Genomic DNA, 15022 nt, shown 5'->3' on the forward strand with positions numbered 1-15022 from the left:
TTGCAGGCGGGGAGAAGCCTGCACAGCCTGCCTCCGTGACTAGGACCTCAGCTTACCATATCAAAAGGAACACACCAAGCATTTCAAGAGACAATACTGTTGTGGTTCCTTCTTTACGGGGTCCTCCTAGGCATTATGAATATGCATACATCTAGTCATGGTGCTATTGTTAATTAAATTGAATATATATATATATAAATTTCTGGTATGTGTGCTATTATTTGTAAATACAATTTCAAATGAAGTGAGTCAGGAATGCTATCTTTTCCCTAGGGAGATCCCCAAGAAGGTGAGTGAGTGAGGAGAGTTATGCAAATAAGGAAGAAGAAACAATACCTCTGCAGCGCCACCTATTGGTAGGCAGCATTCCTGTAAGTCAATGTTAGACTCCTTATTTGCAAATGAAGTGAGAAATAGTGTACTTACTTTACAGAAAGGAATGGTCAACTACAGCAATAGTGGGAATATTCAGCTCAGAATGACAAACTCTAGTAGCTTCTACAAAACTGCAATGAATGATGGACAGACCGGCATGTGCCATGAACCCAGGTACCAGTGTTTCACTGCTGAGAGACTTGAACAAATATTACTTTCCATTAGGCGATATAATGTTTATCATACACATTGGGTCTGCTTATAGTATTAGGCACCAAAAACAGCTTTGGCTCCAATCTTCCACCCAACACAATATTACTTTGGGTCATATAAAGCTTTGTCATCTAAGCCTTCATATGATCACTCCAATTATTATTTTATACTTCATGTCTGTATTCGGTCAGTAAGAAATAGGGCCATAAAATACACCTGGGCCCTTAGTGTCAGAGTTCTGAAGGCCACTGGGTGAGAGAATACCGAGCCAACAGATTCCATTGAGTTCAACGGGAACAACGTCTCTCCGTTTTCAGTGTGGTTGATCTACTGTAGCAGTGACTGTGGGCCACCAGAGGTCAGACATACAAGAATTGGAGCTACAAATAATATACTGAGAAATTATTTCAGAAACTATTTAAGAAATTCTATTGCAATAAGAACTCTTGACCAGGGAACACGCATTACTTATAAGAAATAAATTTCTGTTGGAAAATATTAAGAAATGGTACGAAAAAATTTTCATGAAAAAATATCCATGAAAATACATTTTTATTAAGATGTTGTGAAAAATAATTTTCAGCTGCACAGAAATTACACATCAATTACATCATATCTCTTGTTGTATCTCGGTTTAGTCGCATTAGGGCCAAATATTTAATGCCTAGAACGGTTTTGAATCCTGTTGATATAAAGCATGGAAACCTTCCCCGGAAAAAATCTTTGGAAAAGCTTCCCGTGCTTTGTGCAGAATGGATCCGAGGCTGTCCTCAACACTAAATGTATATTGTAAGGGAGCCAGAATATGGTTGTCTGGATTAAACCAGGGGAGTATTCTGGGGATCTGACAATAAAGGAAATTTAAGAGAGGAAACAAGATGCTTACAATTTCTATATTCCATTGTGCAGATGTAATGTGACGTTAGGGTGGTTTCACATCCGCGCTCGGGGTTCCCTTTTCCTGACCCGTTCAGGGAACAGGAAAGGGGAATCCTCACGGTCAAATGGCTCTGTCATAGGTCAGAACCGAACAGCACCAGACCCACTGACTATAATGGGGTCCGTCCGCTTTCCACCGGCTTTTGATCAGAGTGCTGCATGCAGCGCTTTTTGATCTGGTATTTTGAGCCGGATCTCTGACGGAACCTCCGGCCCGGATTTGGTCCTGAGAGCAGATCCTTGGAGCTCATCCACAGATGTGTGTTTGTGTACACATTACGTTAAGGGCTCATTCACACGACCGTGGGCATAAAATGCTGCGTGGATCATGCAGCATTGTACTGGCCTGTGTGAGCGGGCTATCGCTCCATATGGCGAATGCACTGTGCATGACAGCGTATTTCAGGCATGCTGTCATGTGTAGTGTGACTTGTTTCTCCTAGCGGCGCTGTATACGCATCATTGCCCATATGCAATGTATTGCGTATGGACAGCATTGCACGCATTACCCATACAAAAATATTGGGCTGTCCAAATAGAGCATGCTGCAATTTTTTAATGCGCGTATCTACATGCTAATGTGAATGGATCAATGAAAATCCATGTACTATCATTGACTCTATTCACCACGTATCACGCGATTGTGCATCATATGCGTAATATGTGGTGAAATCACGGGCCTGTAATTCCTTATATCTAGATGTACGTTACATTGTGCAATCAAAAGGACCTTTTGCTTTATTCCCCGTTATCTTGCAGGTATTGTATCCTCTCTACAGATTTAACCTTGTATTGCCCGTAACATATAAGAGGTTCTCACAACATCCGACTGGTTTACTACATACAGTACTACGGTGTGGAGAGGGAAAGTAATAAACTATAGATGTAGCAAGTTGGAAATGGTCATTTAATCCTGGCGTAGCACTGTATTCCCCGAAACCTGACCAATTCACCTCTGCTACATCTTTAAACATAATCCAAATGTATGACTTCAGCGAAGATATTTTTACACAACATGTAAAATGTATTTTGCGCTATATCAGTTTTTTTTCCTTCTTGTATTTTATACAGATGATATGTTTTCAGCAATGTCCCAAAGTAACAGTACTTCTAAATATGCACGGCTAATAAGAAACAGTGGATGACACAGGACACGGCACACATCTTGGAGGTCCTGGGGGAACTAGTGGGAGAACACAGGAATTACATGGACAGATTTGGCAACTTACAATGAAATCAGCATTAGACAGAGTTTCTTGAAAAGAAATGAGCACAAGAGAAACACCAGCATGTTCTTTTGGTACCAGCAGAGGAGAGAAAGAGAAAGGAAGATCTTCAGTTAGATGACGTATTGTGCTCCATCAAATATCAACTTCTTGACTACAATATGTAGTAGAAATAATCCACACTAGTCAGTAGTAGAAAACAATGAAAGCAGACATAAACAATAAACACATAATTCTCTGGACGGGGAAATGTACAATGTATCCGTCACACAGTACCAGACTGTGCTAATTGTTCTTTGCTGCAGGGTTTAAAAAAAATCCCCATGATCCCCATGGGGCAGGAGAGGAGCACTTACTCCTACGAGCAGGGGAGGAGCACTTACTCCTATGGTCAGGGGAGGAGCACTTACTCCTATGGTCAGGCAGCAAGGAGGCTACAGTCTTACTAGACAATCATTTTGCTGCATCTCCCAAAGTACAAAATCAAATCAAATGAGTTTGTAAAGGCTTGCAGTGGTGATGGGTCACACGGATGTTTCCAAGCCTGACCTGCTGAGGTATGAGCCCGTGCTGGAGCTATAGCGGGTATTGGAATAGCCAAAGAGGGATGGGAGTTTGAAATAATCATTGCCTTGCCAGTGAGTGAGCATGACTTTTTTAGAATAATAGTTAGACCTGCTGGCCGCAGCACTGTTGAACTCGTTGCTTTGGTAGTTTGGGCTCTGCATGGAGGCTAGAGGTGTGAACTCAGAAATGTGGTCCTGAGACAGGCTGGAAGCATTCTGTTGAGAAATAGAACAACTTTAAGACACAGTAACTATTCCACAATCATAGTAGGCAATGGAACAGATCAAAGATTAAGACGAGACTGCAAGGGCATAGGCATCAGATTATTAGCCTTTATCATAAAAATTGGGAAAACAGTCAGCAAAATAGTTTTTACCTTGTCCAATAGAGGAAGAAAATTACTACCTCTCCTAGTGATGGATCTCATTCTATCTCTGTTTTGATTCTAGTTCCAGTAGGCACCTAGGACAGCTCAGCTCATTAAAGTGTGAGTAAGTTATGCCCATTAACCCATAGGCATAAAAGTAGATGTACGAGTGCTTAAAGTGACCCTCCGGTCCTGGACAAACAATGATGACCACACTGCTTTTTTGACTACCTGATGCAAACTGTGTAGTCTAAGGCCAATTTAACCCAGGCGAGTGCGACATCAGGCCATGAAACTCAGCCCAATGTGTGATTCCCCCACTGATGTGAGGAGTTTGTGTTAAAAACTCCTTGCATCATTTCAAGTAAGTGGTGATCCTAAAAGCCGCGTCGGAGGATTGTGTAGTTTTTCCCAATTCGAAACCTTGCATCACACTCATGTGCATCTTGCATGCCGTGCGATGCTTTGCCGGCCACATTGAAAACAATGGGCGATGAGAGGCATTCTGAGGGAACACGCAAAGATAAGACGTGCTGTGATTTTTTTTACCAATGCCGCAATGCTCCCGTTCAAAGGAATGGGGTTCATATTAGTGTATCTCACAATGCACAAATCTCACGCCATATTCTCGGCTGCTTGAAAGCAGCGTAAGACATTATATACTGCTGTCCACAAGAGCAATCAAAACAGGTGTGGTGTCTTAGATTAATGATGTATACTAGTGAAAAGTGTGCATCAGGGAGTCAGAGAAGTGATGTGGCCATCTTTGTTTGTCCAGGACTGAAGGGTCGCTTTAAAGAGGTTTTGCCATGAAGAATATTGAGGGAGCTTTATGAAACTGTCTAAAAGAAAAAATGTCTTACTTGCCCCTCGCAACCAATCATGGTGCAGCATTATTTTTTTATTCTGCTCTGGTAAAATGAAGCTGCGATTGATTCAAAGCTGAGCAGATAAGACAGTTTTTCTTTTCGACTTTTTTTCATAAATCTGCCCCATTGTTTCCAGTTAAATCCAGCCCATAAACTTTTTTTGTCTTTACAATTATTAAAATGCATGTTTCCATCCCAGATATTCCAGGACTAACGTTAGAATAGCGCCACCTGCTGTTTCTATTGAGGAGCCCTTCTGTGTCCAGTCCCCCTCAGTAAATATTTCAGGGTTGTCATACCTTTTTAATCTTGCTTTCTTCTCTGCTGCACTGGGTATATGGAGGGAACCTTGGTGTGGTAAGCAGCAGCTCCTGAGGTCGCTGCTGTGATGAGAGTGGGACAAAGGGCTCCTATAATACTTTAGTGGGACTAGTGCATGGGTGTCATAAATGGGTCCCCCTTGTATTGTCACCCCACCAAACGTTTATCAGCCAATCCAGCAAGCTGCACTACCCAAAAGTCTTCTCCTGGACTGGTGATTGGCCGTAGAGGTAACACCCATTGATGGGCATGTGACCACTTGAACGGAGATCACAGGGAATGCAGTGGCAGGGGGCATGCAAGGTGGTGAGTATATCTTGTTTTTTTATTCTTGTCATAGCTCCTACAGGTGATTTCTTCCTGCTCCACAATACTTTTCCACTCTATCCACATCCTGAGGATGCAGATGCAGTTGAAAGTGGTGCTGCTAACAGGCAGGCCAATGCAGATACAACAAATTTCTCTATGGTTATTAAAGTGCCCCGGTTAAGACAGTGATACTGTAATTGCTCAGTATGGCCACCTGCACACAGGCGGGTTGGATTCTGCATGCAGAAGCCGACCCTGTGCCTAGCCTGCATCAGTGCATACCTGCTTTTTCTTTTGCCGGCTGTACTGTAGATGGTCCGCATGGTGAGCCATTGAACATGCACAGTACAGGTTTTTCTTTTTTTTTTTATCCCAGCTTTTCCTGCGTCGTCGCTAAGTGAGGACGCAAAATTTGTGACCTTTCTGCAAGATCATTGCAAAAGGGCCGCCTTCCATCGACTTCAATGGAAGCCGTTCGTGCGGAATCCACACAGAAATGGAGCATGTTGTGATTCCTCCCCCTGTGAGCGGAAAATCGCAATCGATTTCTGCTCATGTAGAGGAAATCGCGTTTTGCCATAGCATACTATGGACGGTATTTGCTGCAGAATCTGGAGGTGGACACTGCAAATCCGCCCATGTGCAGCCGGCCTATCTCTACTGACATCAGGGAAGACACTGAAGCCTCAGAAGCAGCCACTCACCACACAGAGATCCTTCCACATACCCAGTGGATTTTTCAGCGCGCGTTCCATTCATTTATCTTACTCGGCTTTGTCATTGGAGGAACAGTGAGACTTTACATTGGGATCTGCACCACAACCCATAATGCAACCAACTCTTGCAGAGGCACTTGGGGATTTGGCTTTTATGTTACCTCTATGTTAAATTCTGCCGCAGAAATAAGCAGGTAACACAGCTTATACACTACTTATCTGCAACGCTAAAATCCGCTCTGCAAGCACAATTACACAGCGGATATTTCTGATCTGTGTAGACGAAAAATCACCAAAAGTCATTCATTTAGCTGGGACTTCAAAACGCTGTGGATTATGCGCCCAAAATTCTGCGGTGCACGTTCCTCAGCGTATTCGGCCTGCAATATCGGAGGATAAAAACATCTTTTAACGAATGCAAAGTCCATAATTATGGGCTAGATCTAACCATAAACAATATTTTTCATGGTTGATTTGGGTATAGATGTTGAAATGAACTGTGCTACTTCTATATTAAGGGATTAATAGGGAATTAGAAACCCAGGCCATTGAACGCATGGCAGCATTATACATCTCAAGAACTAGATAGTGACAAATGGATCTGTCAACAGCAGCTTTTTGATGGTTTCCAGGTAGGTTTTTACCCAGTTTTTTCTTGACTTATGTATTTTCCCAAAATTTATAAGGTCCATAGGAAGATTTAGTCTAATATTGTGCAAGAGATACACTATACGTGGCCACTTTCTTCTGATTATGGTCAGACACTGAATACACATCATGAAGTAGCATAACATGTTGGTGAATACAGATGGCACTCACAGCAAAACGTTTGGAGGAGAAATGTCCAGTTTTAGCACACCAGAAGGAACATACAGAACGCACCATGGTCACACCTATGTAGAATGGTTACCTAGTCAGAGTTTTTGTTGAACTTATCTGTCAACAGCACTGGAATCTTCCAGAAGCCTCCTTTGTATGTCCACATTTTGTTTCAATATCTTCTGTAAGGATGAGGAAAAACACTAAGATCTGAACATGCATGAGGGTATGCTGTATATTTGTATCCACATGGCTGTATGGACAATCTTATTAACAACTTGCACCAAGCAGATTCTCTTCTGAACCCTACCTGATGCTCTTTAAAGGGCTTTTCCCACAACTTAAAATGACTCCATAACCACTCTGCACTTACTGATTCATGCTGACCAGGACATGTGACTGCAGCAGCCAATCACTGGCTATAGAAGGTTGCAGTTGTGGCCAGTGATTGGCTGCAGCAATCACATGTCCTGGTCAGCAGCAACCAGAAGTACTGAGTGGTTGTGGAGCAATTTTAAGTCCTGGGAAAACGCCTTTAAATCTTGTACATACCAAAAAAAAACCCCTATACTTAATTAGTGTAAATTTTGCCAAAGGGTCAGCATGTAAGGTCCTTGATGATTGGTCCACAGCTACCTTGGTGTTAAGGGTTATTGTTAGTTCTTTTTAATTCTCATATTGAATCAGGTTGATGATTATGCATGTTAAAACTAGGGACATTAGAGTTATGGAAAATAAATATTGGAGGAGGGGTCCCAGCCACCGGGGTCTCATAAGCACTACTGGAATTTTACTTCTGTATATATTCGATATGTCAGCTATATTTTAGTACGGTGTGAAAGCAATATTTTACTATTTTGCAAGAGACGCATTTTTATGTGGCCACTGTCTTCTAGAAACATGGTAGTTAGATGATGTTATAAACACCACACATACACAATGTAATTGCATACGTACAGCATTTATTATGCATCCATAAAGCTATAGGGCTCTATAATGCGTAATATGTGGTCAAATAGAACATGCTGCGTTCATTTACGAGTAAATGCAATAAAAAACGCTAGTGTGAGTGGGTCAATGAAAATCAATGTGCTTTGGGTGACTCCAAATAAGGTAGATAGAACAATACCCCCACAGCGCCACCTATTGGAAGGCAGCAATACCTAAAGTCAATGTTAGACTCTTTATACAAGCCTTGCAATAATGACCATGAATGGACTCCATTTACAGTGTATTACACATGCGTACATCGTGCGCATTATACACAGTGAATTTAAGCTTGTGCAAGCTTGTCCTAAGAATATAAGCTTTTAAAACTAGACTTTAAAAATCTGATTAGATTTGCATGTTCACAGCATATTTAAATGACGGTAATTGTATAGTTTAATGTAAAAAAACATGCAAAAATAACATTTCTCTAGACTACTATATCTTTTTCTATATTTATCTCTCCTTTTTTATCAAACTATCCATGATTTTTCATGAATATCACCCATATAGACCAAACATATGATAGTGGAAGCATTCCTGAATTGGTGGAACATCTACACCAGTGTTCCCCAACTCCAGTCCTCAGGGACCGCCAACAGGTCATGTTTTCAGGATCTCCTTGGTATTGCACAGGTGATGTAATTATTGTCGGTGCCTCAGACATTGCCACAGGTGTTCTTACTATAGGATAGCCTGAAAACATGACCTGTTGGTGGTCCCTGAGGACTGGAGTTGGGGACCCCTGCTCTATATCTAGGTTCAGGATCATAAAGTGCAACTCTGTAGGGTTAATAGTGTTTTGTGCTGTTTAATGAACTTGTTGCAGTGTGAATAAGAGGGAAGACCTGCATATACAGTATATGCACCCCGTGTAACATGGTGCTGTCTTGTCATCTATCCAGCCTTCCTAACCATAACTGCTGCGGCTGTCCATGCTGTACAGTAAGTGAGGGTGGTAGAGCCTGTTGCTGAGTGCAGACACTTGGTTTCCAAAAAAAGTTTTCCCTTTTTTTTTTTTTTTTGGAAAGTGAAATGGAAGCTACAAATTTTAGTGCAACCAAGAGGTCAGCTTAGTGTTGGTGATCTACAGCATGAAGTTAGTTAATTTTTTAAAGCAAGCATGAAAAGTGATATAACTTTAGTGCTTCAGCACATTTTTTGCAAGATAGACACAAAGTCCTAAATAAGGGGTTTCGCAGTAGCAGGGCGAACACCTGGATAATTCTTTATTTCGTCACAGTGAGGGTTCTCAGGTAACTCTAAAACGTAACTTTTAATTACAGTCTTACATAAAAAGGATTCTGTTTAGTCAAAGTCCTAGCTTACAGACACACAAACAAAAAATGTTAAAATGTCTAACCCCTAGCAACTTCTGGGGAAAGAACAGCCAATGAGCCACCCTTGAAAAAAGTGTATAGTTACACAGTATCGGGAAATCAGGAATTCCCGATACTTCTCAAGTTTAATATCGTATACAACTTGAGACAGAGTATTTAAGTTTGGCTCAATGGAACTAGCTAGATTGTTCCCATCATAGTGAACAGATAGTACAGCTATTCAATGAAGATGAATGCTGTCAATTTCATCAACAGGCCGTGGTTGTGTCTCTTGGTTGGGATGAGATACACTTTTTACGGCTAGTCGAAGAAGAAAAAAATTTTTTTTTTTTTAAGCTGACAATCGTCAATCATTATGGCTCAACATGGCGTTCTTATAAGCCAATGTATAGCCACAAAGTGCAGTGCATCAACTGCTGAAAAAATGCTTAACTGGGTTCGACGCGTTTCCGCTACGATAAACGCAGCCTCATCAGGAACCATCAATTATGGATCAATAAGTCAGCTATAAAGAGATCGGTAAGTCCCGAAAACGAGACTCACCCCTCTTTAAATAGAAGGAAAGTGGACTGTTCTACCAATTAATGAGAACAAATAAGTCCGCTTCCTGACAGAAAATAAAACTGCAGGATTGGAGATTGAAAGGTAAGTCCCAAGGTGGGGAGATACCCTGCATTCACTCAGAGGAGATAGACGATCCTATCACTAGGTTAGAAAAGATAAGCCCAGTTTCCCCCAGAAAAGATTTTTCAGGAACAAAATAAAAAAATGGCAGCAACCAGCCTCAGTGGCTGAACAAAGTCCTAAATAAGAAGCAGAAACAAATGAAAGTGATCTGAAAGGCATATAAATCCTCCAAAGATTTTGCTGTTGTTTTCAGCCAAGCCTGCTACTCCCACTGGCAATGGTCATGACCTGATGTATTATACTGGCAGGTAGCCACTAAATACTAACCGACACACACCCAAGTACTGCGTGAATTCAACATGGGGTGCAAAGAATGACAAACTTGGTTCTTTTGTTACAGCTATCATACGCCTTCTAAAATGTACTTTATCTATAATGTACTGATCCGCTGGAACAAAGGGATCAGCAGGTAAAAACAAAATGCTGTGTTGACACAGGGCAGGTTTGAATTGTACGTTACAACAGATTTTTGATTTGGAATCCAAAAGGAAAATCTGCCTTGTGTGAACATAGCCAATTTTTGTGATCCATGTTTTCTTCAATAGCAGACATCCTGGAAGGCCACATTTGTATAAAAAAACTAATGGTAGGTATTAGAGAACCATTGGCTGAACAATCACACTCTACCAGCAATGTATATATCATAATATAAACTTAAGGCCCATTTAGACACTGCGATTATCGCTCAAAATTCGCTCAAAAGCCGTCTTTTGGATGATAATTGTTGTGTCTAACTGCATTGACATTGTGTGGTTTCCGTTAAGCCGTCGCTGATTGTTGTCTTTCAGCATGCTGAAAGACAACGATGAGTCTTATCAGGGCTTCACAGCGGGATACAGCTGATACTATTGTTTCAGCTGTATCCCGCTCCCTGATGACAGGCTGGGTATGAAGAACAAAGCGGCCCAGCTGTATTCTTCATACCCCGCTCAGGGAGCTCGGTTATATAACAGCTGGGCGCTCCGAGCACAGAAGACAAGCGGGGCCACCCCGCTTTTCTTCTGCATCCTCCGCTCAGAGCGCTTGGCTATATAACAGCCAGGCACTCTGAGCGGGGAACAGCTGGATGCAGAAGACAAGTGGCCCCACTTGTCTTCTGCATTCCCCACTCCAAGCGCAAAGTGATCACTCAACGTTTGAGCGATCACCTTGCGCTGTAAATGGACACAACGATTAATGCTCAAAAGTCACTTTAAAAGACATCTTTTGAGCGATAATTGTTGTGTCTAAATGGGCCTTTATATATCTGGGCATTTGCTGAGTGCAGATCAGTACTGCCTATAATGCTGGTCATACACCAAAGACATCTATTGAGCAAATAGCTCTTCATAAGCATTCATATAAATGAAGAGAAAAAAAAACATATTGGATGTTGACCAAGAAAATTGTATAAAGACTTCCATGGAATTTGACCTTTGCGTGAATGGTAAAACAGGGTGGGAATGTGTAAAAGTTGCTATAGATCGTAACTTTCTGTGGCTACTGCGCCATTTTGTGCATTTCCATGGACTGCAACTACCGAGTACCCACAGTTGTTGAACTTGTCGTCTGCCCCTACCTAGGACTGGAGTGTTCCCTCACTACTAATCACTTTATTTCACCTTCTTATGCAAACAGCAGATGGTATAATGCCTCTCTAGCACCACCTATTGGAAGACAACACCCCTACAAGTCATTGTCCGGCCTTTTATCAGGCCTTGTAACATACTAAAAGGGAAAGATAACCATGTACAGACAGCCTGTTTCGGGGGTTTTGTCTGTCTTTATTGTGCAGTGTATATCATAGCTAAACATTTGTGTTCTGGTTTCTATTAGTTACGGCTGAACCTAGCACATATAGTATATAAGATCTCCATATGTATTCTGATAAAGTAAATAACAGTTAACGATCCAGGGTGTTCCTGGTCTGTACAGGTATTTATTGATAAACGGATTGCTATTTCAAAGACTGGTACCTTTAGAAATGAAAACAGAAAAAGTCTGGAAATCCATGCAAAAGTCAGAAAAAAGTATCACCTTTAGGTCCATTAGAAAGTTATATTGGTCGTGGTCTGAGAGAGCATAAAGATGGTGGACTGCTCAACAGAGAGGCACGCTTGTTTAGTCTGTGAGTTCCCCAGTAGGTGGCAGCAGGTGCCCACGTGCAATGTGTAAGCAAGTCAGCAGTTATTTAGGCAAAGCAGGTAGGAGACAGGATAGGGAAGAAGCAGGAGAAAGAAACACAAGGGATGTTTCATTAAACACTAAAGCAATGCTAATGCATGTTAGTCTAATCCAAAATAAAAGCTCAATAACACATGTGAATATACTTGTTCTCATTAGTCTTACGGTGTCATTTACTTTGTACGGCGGGCACTTTTTAAGACCCCCGCAGCACTCTGTTTACAGAGAGACTGTAATGATTTTAGATTATCAGACTACTTGGAATATTATACTATGTGATTGTATTAAATATTGAGCTTTTTCAAAGTACAGACACTGGTCACAAATCACATGATATATAAACTTACCAAGGCTAGAAGCAAGTAACAGTACTTCAGTATCAATTGGCTATAGTGAAACATATAATGCTTTTATAGGGAAGCATGCCTGCTAGCCTACATACTAGAGGTACTAGTAGCAAAACTCACTAAATACAAATCATATGGTAAAAAGGTGTCAGAATAATGTCTGTGAGGTGTAAAAACATGTTCCACACTGACATTTTTGCTGCCATGTTCTTGCACAGGCCTGACATGTATCTAGTTACTACATGGAAGACAATGTAAATCATAAAGTCTGAAATAAAAATAGTTATCAACAATTAAACTACTAGTAAATAGGAAAGGGGAGATTACCTGGATCTTTTCTGTTGCTGTAGGCCACAACTGTCTGCATATGATCTTCTTGAGAAGATCAGGGAGGAGGCTGACTGTAATAAGGAGTACAATGCCCAGCCATGCAGGACCACTGGACAGCATTTGCATGAACACATAATACATCCTCTGATAATTGAGAAAAGGCCTGAAATGGGAAGAAAACACATTAGCCAAACAATAACTAAATCAATGATCTTAAAGACAAAATTAAGTTTCTTGCACAAAGCAACAAGCCACCCAATGGAGCAGATAAAGTCAAGAAAGAGTCAAAAAGTTTTCCAGAACACTAGCTATATAAATTATACCTCGCGGCTCATGTTGGACCAAGTCAGCAGAAATAAATACAATAAACCACATCAAAATGATTCATGTTCATCACCATCCAAAGAAAACACATGCACTTCGATGATATGCCCTTACTGGTTACTAATCCATACTAGGACACTTCCCCTAAGGATGGAATTAAGGGAGTCATCCAAGAGCTGCATCAAGGCTGCTAACAGAAAATAGAATCCAACATAGTGTAACATATGGGATTCTTCATTCATCAAACTTACAAAACAATGTGGTAAAATCTGTATACATATTACCATGGCACCATTAATACTACCATGCTGTCATGGTGCCACTAGTGTCGATTTCCTTCCTGTCTCGGGATCGTGTCCAAGGTTGGGTTGGCTGGCTTGATTGACAGTCCAGTTAGAAACATTCTTCTGATATATAAATGGCTCCTCCTTGCTGAGGACGCTGGTTATACTCCTTGTGTTCTGGCCTGTCAGGACTCTCAGCATACACATCTAATTGCTTGCCTTGTACTTTTTCCATTCCTGTCTGTTGTCAGATTGTCTGTGTCCTGCACTCTGCATCCAGTCTTTTCGTACTCCCCTGTCTGATTCTCTGGTTTGGTTCCTCTCTGACGTCAGACCTTGCCATTTGGAGCAAGTGCTATCAGGGAGAGTCAAGGGGTTCTGTTTTGCCCTGTGACCTGCCTAGTACTGTGTCTATAGTCTGTCTCACAAAGAGAATGCAGCAAATAGCGGTTTAATCGTGTAACTATCTGCTGCATTCTCTCCGTGAAACAGACTATAGCAAACCTAAAGCTGGGATCACACAGGGTGGAATTGCCTCGGAATTTCCATGCAGAAATTCTGCCCAGCAATTCCGCCCGCAGCTCCTAATTCTGGGATTAGCCAGCAAAGTGGACAAGATTTTGCAAAAATCTTGTCCACACTCTGCGGCCCAGCCACATGGAAATGGACATGCGCTGCGGAATTCAAAACCGCGGCATGTCAATTCTTTTCCCTTTACCCGCGGCGGCCTCTCTCCTCTCTACGGGGGAAGAAAGCAGTCGGAGAATGCCGACGGCGAACCCACTCCAAAATCTGTGGTATAGGTCTGCGGGTTTTAAAGCTACGCTTATCCCACAGGAATCTCACGTTTTTTCGGTGTGGTCATTCCACGGGATTTCGGTCCTGTGTGACCCCAGCCTAAGTCTTTATTATATACATCATCTGGTCTGCTCCTGTGTCTAGTCCTAGATAGGTTTTTCCCTTTTTATTGACAGTCCTGGACAGACATGACACGTCACACAAAATGTTGACCCAGAGTATCATCTCTCAGTTTCTTCTTGGGCATATAGGCACGTATCTCATACATGTTTATGTGGTTTATGGCACATATTCCTGCTCACTGACTTGGAGCAGTGAGGTACATTATACATTTAAATATGCAATTAATTTTATCCCTTTACATTTTTTGAATGTTTGGTTTCCAAAATCGTGATTTGCAAAAGAAAAAAGGCTGCAATTTTCTGGTGTTTTTCAAGACTTCTTTGTAACAACGGTCTCTAGTGGAGTCAGTGACTTATTTCAAAATGCAGCATGCTCTTGGCATAGTGTTTTTTCAGGTGTTTTTCCTATAGGCTTCTCTACAAGACTTGAAAAACACCAGGACAAATGCATGAGGCCACCTGCAGACGGCCGGGTCGGATCCCGCTGCGAGAATTCTCGACCCGACCCGAGCCCCTGCAGGGACCAGTACGGTGCTCACCTCTCCTGCAGCTCCGTCTCTTTAATGTGCCGGCGCATGCGCAGAGCGGAGCCGGCGGCCCGGGAGTGACATTTCTGTACGGGCCTCTGCGAGAACCGCACAGAAATAGAGCATACCGCAATTTGTTTTCCACGTGTGATTTCACGCGGACAAATCGCGGTCGTCTGCATAGGATTGTGTTTTGTAATGCAATCCTATGCAGGCGTGCACGGGCGGAAATTCTGCGGGAAATCCCGCCGCAGAATTTCCGCTTGTGTGCAGGGGGCCTGACTCTAGAAAAATCACTATTAACAATGGCATAAAAAAATACAGGTTACATATTTAGAAAACATGCTAAATATACTTCAGTGTTCTTATATGTTTGGTGTAATAACAATATA

At 41.8% G+C, this 15022-nt stretch overlaps 1 protein-coding gene across 3 annotated transcripts in view; it reads right to left on the bottom strand.

The window, feature by feature from the left end:
- Positions 1 to 1123: 1123 nt before the first annotated feature.
- Positions 1124 to 15022, bottom strand: part of ATP11A (ATPase phospholipid transporting 11A) — a 157946-nt gene continuing 144047 nt past the window's right edge. Inside the window, exons 28-30 of one of the 3 annotated variants that reach the window (XM_066579712.1) lie at positions 12573 to 12738; positions 6813 to 6903; positions 3402 to 3535 (exon numbers count right to left, since the gene is read on the bottom strand). In XM_066579712.1, the coding sequence (XP_066435809.1) occupies positions 6835 to 6903; positions 12573 to 12738 (235 nt within the window). In that variant the 3' untranslated portion in view covers positions 3402 to 3535; positions 6813 to 6834. Of the gene's footprint in view, positions 3536 to 6812; positions 6904 to 11751; positions 11841 to 12572; positions 12739 to 15022 lie in introns of all 3 variants that reach the window. The other 2 variants (XM_066579706.1, XM_066579697.1) reach the window with 2 other exon arrangements.

Source organism: Eleutherodactylus coqui, chromosome 1 (assembly GCF_035609145.1).
Source record: "Eleutherodactylus coqui strain aEleCoq1 chromosome 1, aEleCoq1.hap1, whole genome shotgun sequence".
Taxonomy (NCBI): domain Eukaryota; kingdom Metazoa; phylum Chordata; class Amphibia; order Anura; family Eleutherodactylidae; genus Eleutherodactylus; species Eleutherodactylus coqui.